The 24,967-nt window shown below is 45.7% G+C and overlaps 1 protein-coding gene and 1 long non-coding RNA gene across 2 annotated transcripts; one reads left to right on the forward strand and one right to left on the reverse strand.

Moving 5' to 3' along the window:
• Positions 1 to 2,173: 2,173 nt before the first annotated feature.
• Positions 2,174 to 6,570, forward strand: LOC138772053 (protein kinase C theta type-like). Its single transcript, XM_069952148.1, has 6 exons — positions 2,174 to 2,555; positions 4,488 to 4,741; positions 4,827 to 4,889; positions 4,993 to 5,547; positions 5,639 to 5,682; positions 5,826 to 6,570. Exons 1-5 carry the CDS (start codon positions 2,346 to 2,348, stop codon positions 5,661 to 5,663), a joined length of 1,107 nt encoding a protein of 368 aa, XP_069808249.1. The 5' UTR covers positions 2,174 to 2,345; the 3' UTR covers positions 5,664 to 5,682; positions 5,826 to 6,570.
• A 287-nt stretch (positions 6,571 to 6,857) lies between these two features.
• On the reverse strand, positions 6,858 to 17,811 carry LOC138772436 (uncharacterized). Its single transcript, XR_011359769.1, has 3 exons — positions 17,719 to 17,811; positions 8,744 to 8,811; positions 6,858 to 6,915 (listed from the first exon to the last, which is right to left on the reverse strand). It is a non-coding gene; the product is annotated as an uncharacterized lncRNA (long non-coding RNA).
• Positions 17,812 to 24,967: the final 7,156 nt, after the last annotated feature.

Raw genomic sequence — 24,967 nt, forward strand, 5'->3', positions numbered from 1 at the left:
ACACTATCACTGTGTTTGTATCTGAGTGACGATAGGACATCAGGTCATCTAGGTACCCGTGTCCTGTGTCAGCGTAGGATCAAGTCCATCCTCTCCAAACTCACAGTGATGCTTGATGCCGTCTCCCTAGGGTACTATTACACGGAACGATGATCGTCCCTATCTGGCCGATTATCATACCGTGTAATAAACACAACGATCAGCTATAGGTTCTGACCTATAATCGTTGGGGGCCGCCCGCGCACTGCTCCGTGTAATAGCGGTGCGCAGCCGACGCTGACGATATGCAAAGAGGAATACATACCTATCCAGGTATACAGTTTAAACAAAGGCTGCAAGGACATCGGTAACGATGTCCCTGCAGCCCTTGTTAAACGATTTTCGGCCTGTGTAATAGGCCCAGTAATAGAGGTATTATCGGGCCCCCATCGGCCCGTTTAATACCACACTTACTATATCAGCTTGTTGCTCCTCTCTGCTTCTTTCTGCAGGTGTCGTCTTTATTCAAGTCTTCCAACACATTAGATGGTAAAATAAAGATGCCATTCACAAGTAAAACAGGTCCTAAAAGTAAAAAAAAACCTCCATACTCCATTATGGTTCTTTAAAGGGGAAAAAAAACAAATATTGGCTGCAACATTAAGGCGTTAACCCAGTAAAACACCTTTACATAACAGCCCCATTGCACCATGGTGATCGCATGGTCATTGCCAGTGTGTCCATTCAACCAGCAATAGTAGGATCATGCGTGATCAGGGAACATTTATATGGTCAGTAACCATGGGGTGAGATGATGGGTGATTCTTCGCTGACCAGTCCTGGCAGAGATGGAGAGCAGAGTTATCTCCTATCCCGGTTACTGCAGCAGCGTGAGATGTGGTAAACTCCGGAGTCTGCTCTATAAACACCCAACATATATGGGATATAAGGAAATTGTTAATATCGCCAAACAATGAAATATACTACCTCAGTATAGAGTCCAACAATTGCTATTTCAATAAGACTGGGTAACTCAGCATTTCTGTCAGCAAATCTCTGTCATGTTAAGGGGCTTATTACACGGAGTGATTCTCTGCCAAAATAGGCAAATACCGGCCCATGTAATAGAATCAGAGATCAGCTGGAAACAGGAAGACACTTCATTGTCGGCCAATGACCGGAAAAATAATAATCTGCCGTCCCTGTGTAATAGGAGATGTGCGGCCACTGGAAGATTAAAGCTAAGAGCCGCCCGATCATCGAGCCATGTAGCGGGATCGGTAAGCGACTCCCGATCTACCAGACTGCTGCTTCTTTACACTGCAGCCTGGAACATGTAATACAGCTGTAAGAGGAGGAGGGATTGCTTCTGTCCTGCTATTCTATAGGCAACAGAGCACTCTAGGCCTAGGTAAGAGCCGCAGTGTATGGACACCAAGGTGCAATTACATGACTGCATGATAGCGGCTATGTCAGGGGGATGAGATCATACACCAGAACTACAACAAAATAAATTTAAAGAATCTAAAACTTGGTAACAATATAAGAGTTGGGGATTTATTGATCAGTTAAATGAAATAGACCCCTCCCCCAATGATACTGTAATGTACATTATAGAAGATAACAGGGAAAGAATATTCCCTCACATTATGATTGTCTTCACCTACAGTGTCCCCATATACACAGCACAGCCCTTATATATATATATATACAGCACATCCCTTATATACACAGCACAGCCCACACTTATATACAGTGTCCACAAGGAAGTGACCCCACTAGCAGTGTAACAGATGATGTGTGTTAGGAGAGGAATGAGTGGTGACAATGCAGCTGCTGATCTCAATATATGTGTGTATATATATATATATATATATATATATATATATATATATATATATATATATATATATATATATATATAATTAACTGAACATCAGAGAAATCTGCAGCACATCCATGTGTATGGTCTCGTCCAGCAGTAGTTGGTAAAACCAGTCATTTCTCCTGCTGCCATCCACTATAATCTCCACATATAAGATGCCAATACAGACTGTGATGACCTATAGGCACCACTGCCAGCCCCAATATGCCAGTCTCATCACCTGCCCCCATCTACTACTAACACAGCACTAGAAGAAGCCGCCATGATGGTTCCTGTCATTCCTCTGGACACTAGACTGTCACTCATGATGGCCACAGCACAGTGTATATGGCAGAGCAGCTCTATGGGCTCCTGCCTGGCAGGTGCCACCTGAGGGTCCTATGACCTCTGACATCACGTCACCGCGACAACCACCGCTGTTCACTTTCTACTGGCGACCGAAGCGACTGGACTGAAGTCTACAGAGGAGAGAACCGCGGGAATGGCGTCCACTGGACACGGCGAAGAGAAGAGGAGGGAAGACGGGAAGAGGAAGAGAGAGGAGGAGGAGGAAGAGAGCGGCGCTGGATTGCAGAAGATCCAGAAGAGGAGAGGATTGGAGGATGAGGAGACCACATCTAGCCCCTACGCCAGGCTTCCCATCAGCCGCTTCACCATCCACCAGGTCTTGGGTAGGGGCAACTTTGGAAAGGTAAGTTCTAAAAAGTCTCATATCCCTTTATATCCTATGGGGGAGATTTATTAAGCAGCCTTATGGCAGCCATGTCCTCTGTTGCCCATAGCAACCAGTCACAGCTCAGCTTTCCTATAGTCACAAACCCTGGTAAAGTGATAGCTGAGCTGTGATTGGTTGTTATGGGCAACAGAGGACATTACTACTGTAATACTGCTGGATAAATCTCCTCCTAAATGTCTATTATATCCCAATCTATTGTTCCCTGGTATCGGCCATTCCAGGTCTGTTAGGTTGGGTTCACACTGCGTTTTAACTATCCGCTCAATGTATCCGTTTTAAAAGGAATGTACCATCAGGCCTGGGCTGAAGCACTGGAAGCGGGCTGACCCACCCCCAGTGGGAGGAACCCCCCGCCCCTCTGTGATATGGCTCCATTGATTCTAATGGTGCCATATTATAGAGGGACAGAGGTTTCCTTCCACTGGGGGTGGGTCAGCCCGCTTCCAGTGCTTCAGCCCAGGCCTGATGGTACATTCCCTTTAAGATGGTTACTTTTAACACAAAAATGTGATTTTAATAAAACGTATATGTTAAACAATTGGAAAATATGCAGTGTGAACCTAGCCTTACCTGTAGTTAGGGCCGAGCGATTAATCAAATTAATTTGATTTATTTGCCTCGATGTTAAAAATCAATTTAAATTTTTGGAAAATCGTAAATTAGATTTTCAAAAATTAAAAGAAAAAAAGCTCTGACCTGGGGGCAGGGGGGGCAGTGGCGCTGTGGGCAAGCTGCTCCTCCTGCAGGTCAGTGCATCTGCTGCTGGACCACCCGGACCCAGAGGATCGGAACCGCTGCCCGCCTCCATCCACTCATCTACGAGATCACCAGCCGGCCGCCTCCACCCCAGAGATCGCCGCCTGTGACAGCACCCTGAGCAGCAGAGGCAGACGGGCACTGAGCAGCCCCCGAGGCAGGAGAGACCCGGTGCGATTACTGGAGAGCAGGTGAAAACCCCAACACGTCTACAAGGTAACTGATACTACTATTGCTACTACTACTACTACCCTCACTCCTCATACTAAATCCACCACTACTATTGCTACAACTACTCCCACCAATACTGTTCCTACTACTATTGCTACTAAGACCCTCACTCCTGATACTACTACTCTCAATACTGCTCCCACTACTATTGCTACTAATACTCCCCCCAAATACAGTTCCCACTACTATTGGTACTACTACCCCAACTCCTGATATTTCTACTCTCAATACTGATCCCACTATTGCTACTACTACTCCTGATACTACTACTCCCAATTCTACTTCCACTCCTGATACTAGTACTCCCAATACGCCCTTATTACTATACCCCTCATCCACTATGCCTCTACTACTACACTCATCATAATTACCACATAAAAAAAAAATGAGGTTTTTTTTTTTTATTCACATTTTATTTTTTGGCCACATTGCCCAACCCTACCTGAAGTGTTAATCTATAGTAACAGGTAGGACATCTAGAGATTGCCCTGCCCCATGACTACTACTTTATGCCCCATAGTTCATCTCCCCTTCTATCACCATAGTCAAGTGTAGGGCTGCTATAAAGGGGGATTCTGATTCCCTATAGAGGAGGACATAGATATAAACAATGCCCAAGTCCATATAGGCTGCTGTAAGGCACAATTACATACTCTGACCTCTATAGCATCAATACAACCCTTACAGCAGCCTATCTGTACCCGGAGATGTGAACATTACTGATCACAACTCCAAGACGTCTCATGCCAATATCATGGATTCTCATATAGTAGTAGTGGAATATCCCTTTAAGATCTCTCCATAGAGCATCCGATACCAACACAACCTGACAGACTGACAGCACAACCCAACCCTTTCATACACGTCTTCTAATATGTATTCTCGATTTGTTTTCTTTAGGTGGTCCTGGCTTCGGTCCCCGGCCGAAACATCTGCATGGCCGTCAAAATCATCAAAAAGAACGAGGACAACGACGCAGTGATCGTGAGAGAGCGGCGGATACTCCTGGCGTCCAGAGACTGCCCATTCATATGCCACATCTATGCCGCACACGAGTCTCTGGAACGCGCGTACATCATCACGGAGTATCTGTCCGGTGGCAGCCTGGAGGGATTGATAAGGATGTGCGGCTACCTGGACATCGGCAACGTAAGGTAAGGAAGGGGTTTTCTTCTGGGGGGTGAGGGCAATTGTTAAAGAAGAGTGTTATTAATGATTGTTTTCTGTTTTCTCTACGAGATTCTACACGGCAGAGATGGTAAGTGGCCTCCAGTTTCTCCACAGAAAGAACATCGTCCATCGGTAAGTAGAACCTTTCTCTATCGGCTCAGTCATGCAGTGACCCCTCCACAGTCTCCTGTATCGCTGGGCACATTTATCATTCTCTTCTCTTTTTTCATTGCAGAGACCTGAAGCCGGAGAACATCATGGTGGATGCTGACGGCCACATCCGTATCATCGATCTGGGATTGGCCGAAGATGGGGTGACCGCCTCCAGGAACATCGGTGAAATGGCGGGCACCTTCCACTACATGGCCCCCGAGGTGCTTCTCAGGAGAGGATACGGCGCAGCAGTGGACTGGTGGAGCCTGGGGATCGTGCTGTCCAGGATGGCCACAGGACGCCTCCCATTCTACAACGGCCCCGTCATGCAACAGGCTTTCAAGGCCATGACCACCGAGAGGCCTAAATTTCCATCTTGGATCGACGCTGACGGAAAACATCTCATCAAGAAGCTGCTGCGCAAGAATCCTGAGGAGCGCCTGGGTGTGTGCGGGAACATCAGGCAGCATCCATTCTTCACCAACATCGGCTGGAAGGAACTGGAGGAGAGGAGAGTAACACCGCCATGGAGGCCGATGGAGACAGATCTGCAAAACCAACATCTGCAGTGGCCGGAGGACAACGACACCCTTCACCCCCGGGACGACTTCAATTACATGTCACCAAGTTGGACCCGGTAAGATTCAATCAAGTGGGTTCTTGTTAGCTTGGGGTCCCCATCTTTGTCTTCTATGTCTGTCAGTGACTATGTCTCTATTTCTCCTTAGATGGATGAGAAGATCTAGACTGTGAAGGAATCCACGACCATCTGGTAAGCAGCCTCTATACACACAGGACACCTATCACATGTGCTGTTATATAGCTGGATGGTTCATTACCATGACCATTCCACTATGATAACAGAAGCTGCTGTAGATAAAAGTTTATCAGACGTCTTCCTCTTATGTCTTGCAGGATGAGCCCGTGCCAACTGATCTCCGCTTCCAGCCTCCTGACCTGTACCTGACATCTCTGCTGCTGTGTGCCACCTCGGCTGCCCTAGAACATCAGCGCTCTCCATACCATCTACATGCCGGACCTTTACCATCAGGATACTGCTCCAGGCCCTTGACCATGGCGTACTCCAATCCCGGGCTGGCATCTGACATCTCCAGCCTGAAGACACTCTACACCCCCAGGAGCGGCCTGTGCTTCCATCTGGAGAGTTCAGGAACAATAGCCGCATGTTGTAGTCCTGGGGCGCGGAGTAGCGGCTATTATCCCTGAACTCACCTCAGCACAGGCCAGGTAAGTACCACACGCACCACATCCACATCACACACACTACAGGATAGGTACAGGCACTCACACCTAGCACTTAGTACATGTAGATTAGATACCAGCTCGATCCTGGGATTTATTCCGATCGCCATATTTGGGGTCAGGAAGGAATTTTTCCCCCTAATGGGGTTTTCGCCTTCCTCTGGATCAACATAGCCGTAAATAGGGTTCATTTCTTATAATGTTAGGTCACACATCCCTATCTTTACTAGCTTAAAACATATCTTAAATTAGACTCCCATATCACAAAGGTTAGAGACCAGCCCCAAAAATAGGTTTAGTTTGATAGGTGAATAATTTACACATATACATAAATCTATATATAAATAATAATAACCCCCTCCCCCGCCCATTATCTATAAATAAAATGTTCCTTTTACCCCCCTACATCTGTGTGCTTGTCTTTATTCATATTGCAGGTAAAGAATACATTTTCTTAGAGGAGTCTCCACTGTTAATCTGATCACATTATATGAGGACATGTTACTCCGCCACAGTGTGTGGGGGAACTGGGCCAAGACACGGACACTGACACAACCAGAAACTACAACTAAGGATTATGATAAGGAGAATTCCTTCTTTATTGGGGTAACAGAACAAGTAATATTTTTCTAGCACTGTCTGAGGAAAAGCTATTCCGATCCATTTCCCTGGTGATCAGCGGATACTATTCAGGGGTACTGCAAGCAGCAGGTTTTCAACAGCGCTGCGGAATCTGTTGGCGCTATAAAAATAAATATTATTATTACACTGGTGGAGCCGAGTTTCTGCATCCCACACAGGAGAACGCTCTCATTTTTTGTTATTAGTTAGGAATGTTGCAGCCGTTATAGTTTCTACAGGAGTAGTCACCCAGCTACCACATCCCCCTGAACAGCAAAACAGCCTAGATGCGTAATAATATGAGGAGTCTTCATATTCCGTGCCATATTCCCAGTTCATACTATGCTGAAACTGAATACACCTGCATTGCCTATGAAGCTTATGGAACTGAAAGGGGTACTCAGGCAAAACACTTTCCTTTAAATCAACTGGTTTCAGAAGGTTATATAGATTTGTAACTCACTTCTATTTAGAAGTCTCCAGTGTTCCCATACTTATCAGCTGCTGTATGTCCTGCACAAAATAAATGTTTTTTATTTTCAGCCTGACACAGTGCTCTCTGCTGCCACCTGTGTCCATGTCAAGAACTGTCCAGAGCAGCAGATGTTTTCTATGGGGATTTGCTACTGCTCTGGACAGTTCCTGTCAGGGACAGAGGTGGCAGCACAGAGCACTGTGTCAGGCTGGAAAGAATACACCACTTCCTGCAGGACATACAGAAGCTGGCAAATACTGGAAGACTGGATCTTTTTATACAGAAGTAAATTACAAATCTATATAACTTTCTGAAACCAGCTGATATGAAAGAAAAAGATTTTCACCGGAGTACCCCTTGAAGAATCTTATATGAATAACAGTCATCCAATGCTGACATATCATCTCTCAATAGGGAAATAGTGAATCCTTATCTATAATATCCTACACAGTGTCATATGCAGTGATGGTATCTTATTTTGTGCCCCCTATAAGACCCACAGGGTAAAGCTGTATTAAGTGCCCCCTACACAACCAGTGCCAACCAGGTGAAGTGAAGAACATACATCCTCCAGGACAGTGGTCACAAACCAGTCACTCTGAAGCTACATGTGCTTACATTAGTTCTGCATAGCACAGCGGTATATCTCTCACTCCTCTGCTATTACACATCGGAATTTGTATCTCTGATATAGAAGAATATAGAGATAGATAGAGAAATGACAAACCCCAGGCCCAACACTGAGCCGGGGAAGAGAATACCATTCAGATGTCATGTCCTATTCAGCTCCAGATTCCCACACACAATGTATGAGCCCAGCACTGAAGAGGTTGGGTTCTTTCTTCTGTGACAACTTCCCAGTGAGGCGGGCTGGTTGGAGATCCCTGTTCTCGTGTACGGCCATGACAGGGCAGTTTCTAGGTCCGGGCAGGCCGGGCAACCGCACGGGGCGCTGACAGCTAGGGGGCACCCAGCGCACTCAGAATCATTGGCGTCCGATAAGGGGGGGGAGGGGGTCATCCATAAGGGGGGGGGGGGGGGGGAGAATGGAGCCATCTGTAAGGGAGGGGGGAATGGGGGCCATCTATAAGGGGGTATAAGTAAGGTAGGGGGGGAGAAGGGGCCATCTATATGGGAGGAGGGAGAGGGGGGCATTTATAAGGGAGGAGGGGAGAGGGGGGCCATCTATAAGGGAGCGGGGGAGAGAGGGCCATCTATAAGGGGGTATAAGTTAGGGGTGGGAAAGGGGGCCATCTATAACGGGGTATAATTAAGGGGGTGGGAGAAGGGGCCATCTATATGGGAGGGGGGAGAGGGGGCCATCTATAAGGGGGTATAAGTAAGGGGGGGGGAGAGGGGCGGCGCTTTTATCAATATTTGCCCTGTTGCCAAAATGCCTTAGAAACTGCCCTGGTCCATGATAACATTATGGCAGCAACAACCAGCCAAGAACAATAGTCATAGTGATCCTCACCTTCTGCACATTGTGGTGTAACATCACTGACGTCCCTTTTATATTTCACAGACATCCATTATCTTCACCTGATGGAACACAAGAGCAGATATGGGAATTATTGGTCACTTTTAATGATAGACAGGTTTGCAAATACATAAATATATGTAAGTTCTTGGAGAATCAGTCAGCTGAGACATTTTCTTCATACTCTGCCGACTCCTGCATATAGGTTCGATAAAATGTCCTTCGAGTCTCTGTGCTTGGGCACGGTATCTCCACAACGCTCATTTCACCAATGTACACATTGTTGATCTCGCCACATTGTTGATCCTTGGGGCCCACCAATAAAGAACCTGTAAGACCCGACATGCTGACCCGCTCCTTCCCTGGATTCATCTGTATCTGTGACAAATCCTTTTTGAATAACATTTTCAGTCGAGCTAAAACTCTCAGAACACCCTACATGTATACAGCTCTCAGGGTATTCTGGGAGTTGTAGTTTCTGAGTGGACAACCTATTAATAAATCACTGTGTGCAGAGTCTCCTGGTGGCTGCAATCTGTGGGTGACAACCATCAGCCCTGAAAGAAGCAGTTCCCGCGGTGCCGTTCAAATCGGGCGCGCTCACTTCCGCCGGCTGCTGCGAGTCCTCTTCTCTGACCAGTGATTATACGCCGGAAGTCACTTGCTTCCATGTATTCGCTATGGAAGCGCGTGACTTCCGGTGTTCAAATTACAAGGCCGAGAAGAGGAGTCACAGCGCCGGCGGAAGTGAGCGCGCGCCCGATTTGAACCACACCGCAGGACGGGACTGGAGTTACGCCACGGGACACCGATCATCTTCTGTAAGTATACTTGACAGGGGCTACCTGCTTCTTGAAGGTCCAGCAATATATCTGCCTACAGCGGCAGTTATCAGAGGATTGTACTACTGTACTACCACTCCCAGCATATCCTGATCAAGACAGATATTACCAATATATAGGAAGGAAATATCACCATACATATTATTGCCATACTGTTACTGACTAAATCCTGTATACTGAGACCAATATTACCAATAATGTTGTTATACAAGGGGGAAATATTACCGCTACACCATGACCAGTACCATCACCACCATATTCTTACTAACGTCACCGCATACTGACTGATACCACCACATACTAACTGATACCACCACCACTGCTACTGAATAAATCCAATGTAAACAGATCGCTATCACCTCATACAGTCATATAGAGGTAGCCCCAGCTCTACACAGGTTCTATACACCATATACATTACAGTGCAGCGCAGTTATATCAGGTGACTCACAGGGGATGTCTTCTCTGATCAGAGTTCTTTCCTTTTCATCTTCTTCTCCATCTGCTGTGGGCCGTTATGAGAGTTTCTCCAAGCAACGAATCCACAGAATCTGCCAGACAAACATATTAGACTCTTCACTCCAGCACCATCCTCATCTCTCTATAAACTGCACATCTGTATTGGCCCCTTTGTGTCCTTACTTAGTGGGTAGGCTGATCTTATATTATATGCCCCCGCCCTTTGTTGTCCCCCCCTATAGATGGCCCCCTGTATTATACCCCTTATAGATGGCAACCCCTGTGTTATCGCCCTTTATAGATGCTTCCCCTGTATATTCCCCCTTATAGATGCCCCCCGTATAATCTCCCTTATAGATGGGCCCCCTGTATATTGCCCCTTATAGATGCCCCCCTGTATATTCCCCCAATAGATGGCTCTCCCCTGTATATTCCCCCCTATAGATGGCTCTGCCCTGTATATTCCCCCCTATAGATGGCTCTGCCCTGTATATTCCCCCCTATAGATGGCTCTCCCCTGTATATTCCCCCCTATAGATGGCTCTCCCCTATATATTCCCCCTATAGATGGCTCTCCCCTGTATATTCCCTCAATCGATGGCTCCCCCCCCCCGTATATTCCCCCTATAGATGCCCCCTGTGCACAGCAAATAAAAACAAACACACAATTCACCTTACAACACGCTCCCCCGTTGCTCTATTCTCCTCTTCTTTGCCGGTTACATTGCTCCCTGGGGGTGTCCTGGGGATTCCCAGTGGCGCACACATCAGGAACCTGAGTGTGCACCGGGGCTGGTGTTTCCAGTACAGGGAGCATCTCTAATACACTCTCCCTGTACCGGAAGTGCCAAGACGCACACTAACATTCCTGATGCGTACGCTCCCCAGGAATCCCCAGTACAACCCCAGGGAGCGACGCATCAGCCGGGGGCCCTGTTAAAACACGGGGGAGGGACACCGGCACAGCGCTTTATTACAGTCGGGGGGCCCCGCCGCCCGACAGTAAGTGTGCTGTGTGCTTGGGGGGTCGGGGCCTACCGGAGAATCCTCTGGTCCCAGTCCCACCCTGCACTTACCCCACTGCAAAGGGATAGAGTTTTTACAGTGGTTCACAAATAATGTTCAGGTTTCAGGAGGCTTGGTATAAGAGAGTTAAAAAATGGTATAGAGTGCCGACATGACTTCATGCTCTTTGATCCTATGTGCTGGAGGTGTGGTGCTGCCGAGGGCCGCCGCTGTACAATATGCTGCCGTATGCAGTGAAATCAAAACACAAAGATCAGAAATGATGTACATGCTCATTATTTCAAAAGCTGTATCAAACAACGGCCATTGTTCAATACATTGTGTGAATAATCGTTGTTTGCATTGACTTCAATGCAACCAATTTCACTATGAAAACAACGGCCATGTGGGTGCAAATGGCATTTTCTCTATTACTTAACCAGTAAATAAATAAAACAGAGACAAAAATTATTTTAAATTTGTGGAGTCTTACGGCCACGGGTCTTTATTCTCAGTTTACCTATTCATACACATAAATAAATGTAACTAAATAATTTAATCATTAAATAACCATAGAAATCCTTATATAATATCCATGAACACCTAAAATAAATAGATCCATCAACCTATAACTTATCTATATAATATCACAATATGACTGTCCGCCCCTATCAAACATGTCGGGACGACCCACCCACAAATGCCGGCGCAGCCAGGCATGAGCCCAGACGAGCCGCGGCCAGCTCCACAATATTTTGAAGGCCCACATTAAAAAGATCCAGACCTATATCCGATAAATGAACGCCATCATCACGATATAGGCCCGGTAAAAAACCCTCTAGATCAATATGGCGGTACGAAATACCGCCGAAGGATCTCATAAAGTTGGCCATGCCTCTATTCAGGCGACGCCTAATAGTGTCGAGATAGACATAACCCGAAAAGGACCATACTAATCTGGGCACTATCTCTGAAAAACAGAGAACAGAGGCAGGATATAAAACGGCCAACACCCTAAACGTCATCTTAAACTCACTGAACAAAAAATCAGATCGCATACGACCGATATCATTACCACCAGCATGAATGACAATGATATCAGGCGAAGGCCAAACCCTACAGACCCCATCGAACAAGTCCATTAACTGACCCCATCTTAAACCCCGAACACCCGCCCAATAAATTATTACATCACTAAGTCCCAAATTTGTGGTATAAATTCTGTAACGTGCCCTCCTATGGGCCCAGTAGGTGAAGGAATGTCCGAGAATCCAGACAATGACGGGACCGCGACCTGAAACAAAATCAAAGACACAAATGAGGCCTAACATGCAAACGATACCTATCAGATTTCCACCTACCCAATTGCTTAATCCTAGACGGGGGGAGCCCTAATCTAAAAGCTTCAGTCGCGGCCCCAATTCTAAAGGAATGCGCGGAAAAACCAGACAAGTCTATACCCAATGTAATCAAACATTTACGGAAGACAGAGACAAATTGAAATCTAGACAAAGAAGAACCATCCTCATGAACCAAAAAGGAGCCGCCGACTCCCGGACGGACCAACAAATAATCCAAAACCGAAAGAACAGGACAAACAGGACTACCAGGAATCACCCTGAGCAAAATAGTAACACCGCGGGCAAACCTATCCGTCTTAGAACGACGGAGAAATAAACGAACGCAAGACTTAGAAACAAAAATGTCCTGTAAACCCAACGCAGAAACAGAACCAACCCTATCAGCCACTAATTCACCAATTCGGAAAGCACCGAAAAAGGCCAAAGAAAAGGCAACCTTAAATAAAGTCGCTTCGAAAGGAGAAACACAAACTGACAAACAAACCTGACCCAAGCTAACCAAAAGGGGGTAAGTCACCGGACGCCTACTATCAGGAGCCGCCCTACGAGACAATTTCAAACCTTTAAGCCATTGTTTAACAGCGAAGCACAAAGACATAGGAGGAATTGACAACCACCTCTGAAAATATGAGATACCAGAAACAACCTTCGATAGGACAGACATGGACAGACCAGAAGACAACAAATCTGATAAAAATAATAAATAAACAAAAGGGGAAGAATAAAGAACCGAAATATTAGAAGCATGACAAAAGGAACACCAGCGAAGCCATGCAGCAGCGTAGGATCTCCAGGTAAGTGTAGACAACGATCTTCTAATCATCTCGCTAATCAAGCCCAAATCACGTTCCATAATTCGGGTGGACAAGGGGACCCCACGAGATCTGCCGCTGGAGCCAGAGCACGAAAACGCGCCATCTGAAAACGAGACAAAGAATCGGTAATGACATTCTGAACGCCCGGAACATATTTCGCTTTCAACCAAACATTAAGACGAAAACACAACAAAACTAAGTGTCTCAAAAGATTCACAACCAAATCAGATGTCGACGATAAACAGTTAATAGCATATAACACACCTTTATTGTCAGTGTGAACTAACAACCTCCTATCCTTAAACGCAGGACCCCATAAAGTCAAAGCCACCACTACAGGGAACAATTCTAAAAGGACAATATTAGATAATACGCCACATTGAGTCCAAGATTCAGACCAACTCCCAGCACACCAATGACCATTCCAATAGGCACCAAAACCACGACTCCCAGCTGCGTCGGTATGTAAGTCCAAGGCACCTATTTCAACGAAATCTTTCTGCCAAACAGACCTGCCGTTAAAGTCAGACAAGAAATTTTCCCACAGACGCAAATCAGCTTTAAGATCGGCAGTCAAACGAATATGAGCCCTAGGAGAATTCAAACCTCTGGTAGCAGAATATAGACGTCTGCAAAACACTTTACCCATGGGAATCACACGGATAGCAAAAACCAAAGAACCCAATAAACTCTGAAGTTCTCTCAAGCGAACTTTCTTCCTCCCCAAAAAGGAGGATAGCAAATCCAAAATTCTAACAATCTTATCATGAGGCAAAGAAAACTCCATTTTATCAGTATCCACAAGGACGCCCAAATATTCCAAGCAAGTACAAGGCAACACCGTTTTATTCAATGCCAACGGGACACCAAATTCAGCACAAATACGAAAAAAAGCATCTAGAAGGTAACCGCATTCGCCAGAATGAGCACGACCTACAAATAAGAAGTCATCCAGATAATGACAGCAGGAAGACAGACCAGTTGAAGACATCAAGACCCATTCTAAGAAACTGGAAAAGGTTTCAAAATAACAGCAAGACATACAAAAACCCATAGGTAAAGCTTTATCAAAATAATAACTTCCCCTCCATATAAAACCCAAAGAGTTAAATCCAGAAGGAGAAATTGGAAGGAGTCAGAAAGCCGACTCAACATCAGTTTTTGCCAACAGAGCATGAGGACCACAAGAACGAATTAAATCAAGAGCCGATTCGAAGGAACTATATTTAACTGATACTAACGATGGATCAACCGAGTCATTAAGCGAAGAACCAATAGGATACGACAAATTATGAATCAGACGAAAACGAAAAGGTTCCTTCTTGGGCACAAGGCCCAATGGGGAAATTCGAAAATCAGCAAAAGGTGGACGAACAAAGGGTCCGTCAATCCGACCGGCGACCAATTCCACAGACAATTTACTATCAACTTCGGCAGAATTGGACATAACAGAAGTATGATTGTTACTCACCGAACAACCGGTACTGTCATAACCGGGGACTGGGAAACCATAAGAAAAACCAAAATACAATAAATCAGCCATCCACCTGTTTGGGCAATGATATAACCAAGGAAGCATTTTTTCCAGCATCACTGGAGTCCGGGCCTTTTGAAAGCGGGTCTCTATTAAACGCGGAGGATTGTCCGCCATGACCCACTTTCTTAAAGCAACGGGACACTGGGTGAGGTCCGGAACAATGCGCACATTCGTGCTTGTATTTGCAGGAATGACCCCATTTGCAAAAGGATTCATTAAAAGCAAAGCAAAGTCCTTTCCGAAAGGACTGCATAGGAACATTCGAAGGAGGCAACGCACGAGACCTTTGAGGCATCATAAGTTGAATCCAAAGACCGACATCTTTCTGGCCCCATTTTAAATTCGGATAAACAGATAGCTTTTGTCTAAACATTTCATCGTACAAAAGCCAAGCATTACCACCGAAGCTTCGATAAGCCTCCAAAATAATATCAACATGGTGAAACAAGGATGCAGCAATAAGAGGTTGCCTTTCACTTAACACTGTAGCATACACACAAAACGCCTGCAACCAGTTATAAAAGGACTTATAAACAAGGGGTTTCCTCTTATCATCGTCTTTATCAATCTCCTTACGTTCCTTAATTTGAGGCAGTAAAGAGAAAATATCAATATAGTCGAGCTTCCATATCTTTTCTTTAATAGATTGTGGCAAATGAAAACCTAATGGAGACACAGTACAGGGCAATACTTCCTTCATGCACACATCAGGCACACCAGGCTTAACAGACGGTAAAACTGTCGCGTTCGTACGATCAGCAAACGAACCACAGTGATCCAAAACAGGCATCCCTTCGTCCATAGCATCAGGAACCCAAGCATCACCAAATGAGGGAGAAACAACTGTAGGGGAAGGATTAGACACGGTATGCCTAACATCATCACGCCTTCCAAGCAATTTCAACAGGGTAGCCACACCGGACAACAGATCCGGGTCAATACCAACACCCTGCCCAGCATTTACAGACAATACTGGCACCACCGGGGGGCGCGAACAGCACCCGACTCACCCGAAGCAACTGCCCCAGAGGCTCCCTGCTTGTCCGCAGTAGCGACAGGATCAGCATTCTTCACCGCCCTCCTCGGCCTCTTTTTTGCCCGTCCGGTACGGCTCCCAATCGATGAAGCAGCAGCCGGCGACGACAACTTCCTTATACTCCTGAGCCTGCCTCCAGATCTGCGTCGGATGACGAAGCTACCTCCGCCTCCGGACATCGCAACATCAGATCCCGTCGCACCGGTAGTGACATCTGAAACAGGTCCCCGGGAAACAGCGTCATTGCCCGGCACAGTCATGGCTGAAGAAACACCACCGGAACCAACCATCTAAGTGAAGCCAGCACCGACTCCAGCCGCGATGCCATCTTCTATATCTTCAGAAAGCTGTAGACAGGTACGAAGCCAATTCTCCCCTCCGATGCCCGAGGCCTTGGTCAAAACCTTATAATAAAGGTCCTCCATGACGCAGGAACAAATAGAGAGCAGAGAAGCGCAGGTGATTTCTTCTGTATCTTGAAGAAACTGTCAATAACGGTTGTTCGCATCAAATTTTTATAAACCGGTTTGCTGACGTCATCCAAGGCATCTGGCCAATCATGATGATACTTACCGTTTTTTACCCAGATACTGCCAACGAATTTCTTACCTGTAAGAAATACCTGTCTAGGTAGTAACCATTATGATGCGTAGGGAGTGTGAAAAGGATCTGGACCATACCACTTTAGAATATTAACTATTTATAGAGTGCCAATGCACCCACATATATACTCTTCACCAATTTGCTCCGAGTATATTTCATTCTTGTCATAAAATGTACATTGTGTGAAAATAGCCCTACAGTGTACAGAACACATATACACTGTGTTTCAGATTTGATGCTGTGTTCAGTTATTCAAATCTGCTGCCGATCCTGTAAGCGTGATGCCACCCTTAGAGTACGTTCACACCTAGAGGATCCTCAGCAGATCTGCACCATCAACTTAGCTGCGGATCGGCAATTTTAAGAAACTTTGTAACCGCATTTTTATCATGAAAAAGCAGTTTTAAGCTCTCCCCCCTGTCTTCATGTTTCTATTATGGAGAGGGGAGGGGTTGAGGTAGATGAGGCACCAAAAAAGGGCAACAAAGAGTTAATTTACAGCTACATCACCGAGCTATCTCCTCTAAAGTCAGCACTGACCTCTCTAACCTCTGAATACTGGCTTTCACACAAGTCCCGCTGGGTAATCCTTTTTTCTCTGCTCTCTGCGGCCGACAAATCTCCCTCCTCCCCAGGTTACACAGGGCCCGACTGATGTAAAAGAGTCAAGATTTCCTGATAATGAGCAGTGAATGAGAAAGGGGGGGGGGGGGGGAGTTGGGGAAGGTCTTTTTGATTGAAAATGATGGCATATTTACCTAATAAACCCAATTACAAAGTTTCTTAAAATCGCCTGGACTATTGATATCTGTCAAAAAATAAATAAATAAAAAATTATATATATGACAGTGACACTTTTACTATGGCATGTGAAGGGTAAAACTGTAGAAAGAGATTTTCACTATTACCAATATTACAAAAAAACCTGGTTGTCAATCACTGCTAGGCTTCTGTTATTAACAAGGGCACAGCGTGCTCACCCGAATATAAATGTACATGTGATAGCATGTAAATTAATGTCATGATGCAATAAAGAAGCACTCCACACACAGACACCCTACCCAACAGTGACAGCCATAGACTCCCACAACAACTGCACCCACAGACCACTCCCCCAAGCGTAAGTTATAAGCACACTGCCAATAAAAATGACCGCCATGAACCCCGAAAAACAAGTCGCAACAAAAGACCCTCAGAACTATGACAAGCTACAGGACAGACCACAGAGACAGATAATGACCCGTACCCAATGCATCTTGTCTGTAGATAATACTGTATAAAGTTCTGTCTTATTATAAAAGAGAACCCTACCAGGTGATTGGGGCGTCCCCGCAGGCTTCACCAACCCTGATTGGTGGATCTCTCGATTAGCAGCTGCAATGTGCAGATGAATCCATTCACTGTCTGATGGTGTAATGTCCTGCAAGAAAACATGGCAGAAGTCAAGTTGTTCTCATCCAATGACAGTGTAGCTTTAGTTATATGATGGTGGCAGAGTAAGCCGGATGTCTCAAAATAAGATATTCTGATATAATCTGGGTATAATGACATCTACCACCAGTACTTGTTGTCTGTAGATGTCAGACAGGTGCTAGGAGCTGTCCAGCATCTCTAATATATGAACCGGATAGTCCTCTACTCTGAAGACGTCTCAACCACCTAACAAGTAACCGAAAAAGAAGATGCTAAGACCACTTCATGACCTACCTACCCTATACCAACCTATATCCATCTCTCTGTAGGTAACAAGTAATCTACCTTGTATCTTCTGCCTCATCATTTAACACTATAATGTCTCATATACAGAGCACTGGTTTTATTTGTCACCATAATGAGAAAAACTTAATGCAAAGTGTAGTGGCTGCTTTATGCTGGGAGTACGGGGTGAATTTAATGATGTTGTCAGTGAATAGTTGTGGATGGACAGACTGGAACTGGTCCACAGGGGAGTAGACGCGTCTCCCGATGTGCCTCCTCTTGTGTCTAGAGACACTATCAATGTGTGTGTATACAGATCAGCATATTGCAGCTAAATTCAGCTTTCAGGGTCATCGGTGACCCGGAAAGCAATGGCGATTGGTGCTGTCCGAGACAGCACCAATCGCCATTAGTGTACTGGGGAAAGATGGCGCCGATGCCACCCCCACGATCGCCGTGATAGGCCAACCAGTACCGGCAGGCCCATCATGGCGATCAAACTGTAAAAAAAACAGTTTTGCCGGGTTCTGCACCCCTCAGCTAGGTAGCTGAGGGGTGCAGGACAGGTGTGTGTGGTGCAGGTGTACCATACTCACCTAATCTGGGCGTCCGGAGCGAAGATCTGCGGTCCGCGCCGTCCACGCGTCTTCTTCGGGTTACTTCCGGGTTCGGTCGTCCAGCGTCGGAAATCTTCGGAAACGCTCGGGTCCTCGGCAATCTCCGGCAGGGTCGCTCTACTGCCCCCTAGCGGCTGATCAGTGAATATACTACACTACATTACACATTTGCATACCCCATATACCAATCCCCGTATAAAGATGGCCCCCAGGGTGTTTTCGACGTCAGAGGCATACGTTATTATTGCCTTAGACACCGAAGCAACCAGTGAGGATCAAAGAGGGAATCCTTCGTTCCTCCATTCATCCTCATCGTCCTCATCACCCAGTGACGTGTCTGGGGGTAGCGTAGCCTACGCTGGCCCCCCGACACGTCTTTTCCGCCAGTACCGTCCCAATAAGAGATCACGGCATGGCGTGAAATTCTAGAAACTCTGTGAGAGTACCTCAGGGTATTCTTACAGATATAGGGTACGTGCACACTGCGAAATGGCGAAGGATAACCCTTGGTGCATTCCGCAGCTGGCACCCACCGGCGGACTGATGCAGGCGCACGTCTCCCCCCGTGTCATAGACTCCATTCTATGCACGGGCGGATTCCATCGTCCGTCCAAAGAATGAACACGTTCCCTCTTTGAACAGAGGGCGGAAACCGCCCGTGCATAGAATGGAGTCTATGACACGGACGGAGACGTGCGCCTGCATCAGTCCGCCGGTGGGTGCCAGCTGCGGAATGCACAAAGGGTTATCCTTCTCCATTCCGCAGTGTGCACGTACCCTTAGTGTATGAAGGAAGGGACACCCTAATCCAGCCCCCAGATGTCCCTCCCCATCCTCAGAGTTAGTGGGAAGATCGTTCGGGAACTGATCTTCCCACTTCTGGATAAAAGTCAACACCTGTACGGGGAAAACCTTTATACCAGCACCCCCCTCTTCCGGTCCGTCGCTGCCCGAGCTACTGTAGCTTGCGGCTAGATCCGAAAATATTAGAAGCAGTAATAGAGCCCTAATATTTAGCAGCCATGGAGCAGACCCAGCGTTTCTGGATATAAAGGACCCCGTATCGCACCAGGACAACATTTTCCAGGTGACGTCCCCCACACTGGAGAACAGAAGACCCCAGAAGAAGTGCAGAGTGTGGCGTAACAGGGGGATCAGGAAGGACGCCATTTTCCAGTGTGACGCCTGTCCTGATCACCTCGGCCTCTGCATACAGGATCGCTTCAAGGCGTACCACACATCATCGGAGTTCTACATTATCTAAATTCTGTCCCTTGTTCCTATTTCAGGGGTCACGTTGATCCAGGGATTATTCTGATAGCCATTATAGAGTCGGAAGGGAATTTTTCCCCTGTGATGAGGCTACTGTCGTCTGCCTCATGAGGATTTTTTTTGCCTTCCTCTGGATCAACACAGGTTGAATTTGATGGACACCTTTCGTTTTCAAGCTTATAAACTAATAATTGGCCTAAAACCCCCAAATAAATTAGAATGTCCCTTTTCCCCAGCTAAATAGATATGGCCGCCATTCCCATTAGAGGATGCCATGATGCAATTACAAAGCCTCTGTGCGGCCAGGACAGTAGAAACCCCCCCACAAGTGACCCCATTCTGGAAACTACACCCCATAAGGAATCTAACGAGGGGGGCAGCGGGGATATGGCCCCCTGGTGACGGGCACATTTGTGGCGTGAAAATGAAAAAATAGTATTTTTTATTTTCACGGCACATGTTCCACATATGTGCCCGTCACCAGTGGGGTCCATATGCTCACTGTACCCCTTGTTGGATTCCTAAAGGGGTGTAGTTTCCAGAATGGGGTCACTTGTGGGGGGTTTCTACTGTCCTGGCAGCACAGGAGCTTTTTAATTGCGACATGGCCTCCATCCTCCATTCCAGCCTCTAAATGGCGCTCTGTCCCCTTGGTGGCTTGCCCTGTGTCCATATGGCACATTATATCCACATGTGGGGTATTTTCGTACTCAGGGGAAATTACCCTACACGTTTTGTGTTCACTTTCTTTTTTAACCCCATGTGGAAAAGGAAAAAAAAATCAAGGCTAGACTAACATATAGTGTAAAAAATGTTTAATTTTTACACTAAATCATTGATCTTGCCTTGATTTTGTCATTTTCACAAGGGGTTAAAAGATAATAAAAAAAAAAAACTAAATGTGTAGAGCAATTTCCCCTGAGTACGGAAATACCCCACAAGTGGACATAAAGCGCCATGAGGGTGCAGGGTAAGCCTCCAAAAGGAAGGAGGGCCATTTGGCTTTTGGAGGCTGGATTTGGCTGGACTGGATTTCGAGGGGCCATGTTGCATTTAAAAGGCCCCTGTGTTGCCAAGACAGTTGAAACCCCCCACAAGTGACCCCATTATGGAAACTACACCCCTCAGGGAGTGTAACAAGGGGTGTAGTGAGCATATGGACCCCACTGGTGAAGGGAACAAATGTGGAACAATATGGCGTGAAAATGAAATATTACATTTTTTACACTATAATGTTAAAAGAGAAAAAAACACACAAAATGTGTAGAACAATTTCCCCCGAGTCCGTAAATACCCTACATGTGGACATAAAGCACCATGTGGGTGCAGGGCAAGCCTCCGAAGGGAAGGAGCGCCATTTGGATTTTGGAGGTTGGATTTGGCCAGAATGGATGATGTCGCATTTACAGCGCCATGTCGCATTTACAGAGCCCTCGTGCTGCCAAAACACTGGAAACCCCCCACAAGTGACCCCATTCTGGAAACTGCACCCCTCAAGGAATCTAACAAGGGGTGCAGTGAGGATATGGACCCCTTGATGACGGGCACATTGAAAAAATGAAAATTTTCACTTTCACGTCACATTGTTCCATATTTGTGTCAGTCACCAGTGGGGTCCATATCCTCATTGCACCCCTTGTTAGATTCCTTGAGGGGTGTAGTTTCCAGAATGGGGTCACTTGTGGGGGGTTTCCAGTGTTTTGGCAGCACGAGGGCTCTGTAAATGCGACATGACCCTTGAAAACCATTCCAGTAAAATCCAGCTTGCAAAGGCCAATTGGGGCTCCTTCCCTTTGGAGGCTCGTCCTGCGCCCGCTTGGCACTTTATGTCCACATGTGGGGTATTTCTGTACTCGGGAGAAACTGCGCTACACGTTTGGTGTTTTTTTTCTTTTATCCCCTTGTAAAAATGAAAAATGAAGGCTAGAAAAACATTTTAGTGTAAAAAATAGAATTTTTCCTTTTTTACACCACATTGCTCTGAAAATCTGTGAAGCACCTGTGGGGTCCAGATGCTCACCGCACCCCTTGTTACATTCTTTGAGGGGTGTAGTTTTCTAAATGGTGTCCCTTCGGTTTTGGCACCCCAGGGCCTCTGCCAAGCTGAAGTGGTACAGTCAGAAATGACCAAATATAACGGAGCCATTGAAATTCACTAGGCGCTCCCTTATATCTGAGGCTTGTGGTTGCGTCAAATAGCACAATAGGGTCACATATGGGGTATTTCTATAAACTGCAGAAACGGGGCAATAAATATTGGGGTGCATTTCTCTGCTAATAGGTTTATCATTATGAAAGATATTGGATTACAATAAAATCTCTGCACAGAAAATAACATTTTTCAAATTTCTTACACACTTGGCTTTTATTTCTGTGACTCCCCTAAAGGGTTAAAACACTTTCTGGATGTGCTTTTGCAGAGTCTGGGGGGGTGCAGTTTCTGAAATGGGGTGCTTTGTGGGGCTTTCTAACATACAGGCCCCTCAAATACACTTTAAACCTGAACAGGTCCCTAAAAATATCTGATTTTGAAATTTTATAGAAAATTTGGAAAATTGCTGCTAATGTTTTAAGCTCCCTATTGTCTAAAAAAAATGAAATATAGTTGAATAAAAGCTACCAACATAAAGTAGACATGTTGCTAATGCTATTTAATATATAATTTATGTGGCATAACCAATTTCTGTATAAGCAGAAAGGTTTCAAAGTTGGAAAAATGCATTTTTTTTCACAATTTTTCACGTTATTTTGGTGTTTTTCATAAAGATTCGTTATGAGTATCAACTCCTTTTTTCCAGGAAAGTAGAATATGTCACGAGAAAACAATCTCAGAATCGTCCGGATAGGTAAAGGCATCCCGAAGTTATTAATGAATAAAGTGACACTGGTCATCTTCATAAAATTTGTCTCTGTCCTTAAGGCCATTTCAGGCTCTGTCCTTAAGGGGTTAAAGGGGGAAAAAACAAATATTGGCTGCAACATTAAGGCATTAACCCAGTAAAACACCTTTACATAACAGCCCCATAGCAACATGGTGATCGCATGGTCATTGCCAGTGTGTCCATTCAACCAGCAATAGTAGGATCATGTGTGATCAGGGAATATTTATATGTACAGTAACCATGGGGTGATCACAAAGAATCTATTTCACTGGTGGGGCCTTAGCACTCCAGACCGACACCGAGATGATAGGTGATTCTTTACTGACAAGTCCCGACAGAGATGGTGGAGAGCAGAGTTATCTCCTATCCCGGCTACTGCAGCAGCGTGAGATGTGGTAAACTCCGGAGTCTGCTCTATAAACACCCAACATATATGGGATATAAGGAAAATGTTAATATCGCCACATAATGATAAATAATACCTCAGTATAGAGTCCAACAATTGCTATTTCAATAAGACTGGGTAACTCAGCATTTCTGTCAGCAAATCTCTGTCATGTTAAGGGGCTTATTACACGGAGTGATCCTCTGCCAAAATAGGCAAATACCGGCCCATGTAATAGAATCAGAGATCAGCTGGAAACAGGAAGACACTTCATTGTCGGCCAATGACCGGACAAATAATAATCTGCCGTCCCTGTGTAATAGGAGATGTGCGGCCACCGGAAGATTAAAGCAAAGAGCCGCCCGATCATCGAGCCATGTAGCGGGATCTGTAAGCGACTCCCGATCTATCAGACTGCTGCTTCTTTACACTGCAGCTTGGAACATGTAATACAGCTGTAAGAGGAGGAGGAATTGCTTCTGTCCTGCTATTCTATAGGCAACAGACCGCTCTAGGCCTAGGTAATAGCCGCAGTGTATGGACACCAAGGTGCCATTACATGACGGCATCATAGCGGCTATGTCAGGGGGATGAGATCATAGACCAGAACTACAACAAAATACATTTAAAGAATCTAAAACTTGGTAACAATATAAGAGTTGGGGATTTATTGATCAGTTCCATGAAATAGACCCCTCCCCCAATGATACTGTAATGTACATTATAGAAGATAACGGGAAGAATATTCCCTCACATTATGATTGTCTTCACCTGCAGTGTCCCCATATACACAGCACAGCCCTTATATACACAGCACAGCCCACACTTATATACAGTGTCCCCATATACACAGCACAGCCCTTATATACACAGCACAGCCCACACTTATATACAGTGTCCCCATATACATAGCACAGTCCTAATATATACAGCACAGCCCACACTTATATACAGTGTCCCCATATATATATATATATATATATATATATATATATATATATATACAGCACAGCCCTTATATATATACAGCACAGCCCACACTTATATACAGTGTCCCCATATATATATATACAGCACAGCCCTTATATATATACAGCACAGCCCACACTTATATACATTGTCCCCATATATATACATATATATACAGCACAGCCCTTATATATATACAGCACAGCCCACACTTACATACAGTGTCCACAAGGCAGTGACCCCACTAGCAGTGTAACAGATGATGTGTGTTAGGAGAGGAATAAGTGGTGACAATGCAGCTGCTGATCTCTCTCTCTCTCTCTATATATATATATATATTTTAACTGAACATCAGAGAAATCTGCAGCACATCCATGTGTATGGTCTCATCCAGCAGTAGTTGGTAAAACCAGTCATTTCTCCTGCTGTCCAATATAATCTCCACATATAAGATGCCAATACAGACTGTGATGACCTATAGACACCACTGCCAGCCCCAATATGCCAGTCTCACCACCTGCCCCCATCTACTACTAACACAGCACTAGAAGAAGCCGCCATGATGAATCCTGTCATTCCTCTGGACACTAGACTGTCACTCATGATGGCCACAGCACAGTGTATATGGCAGAGCAGCTCTATGGGCTCCTGCCTGGCAGGTGCCACCTGAGGGTCCTGTGACCTCTGACATCACGTCACCGCGACAACCACCGCTGTTCACTTTCTACTGGCGACCG

This window comes from Dendropsophus ebraccatus, chromosome 14 (genome assembly GCF_027789765.1).
Source record: "Dendropsophus ebraccatus isolate aDenEbr1 chromosome 14, aDenEbr1.pat, whole genome shotgun sequence".
Lineage (NCBI taxonomy): Eukaryota > Metazoa > Chordata > Amphibia > Anura > Hylidae > Dendropsophus > Dendropsophus ebraccatus.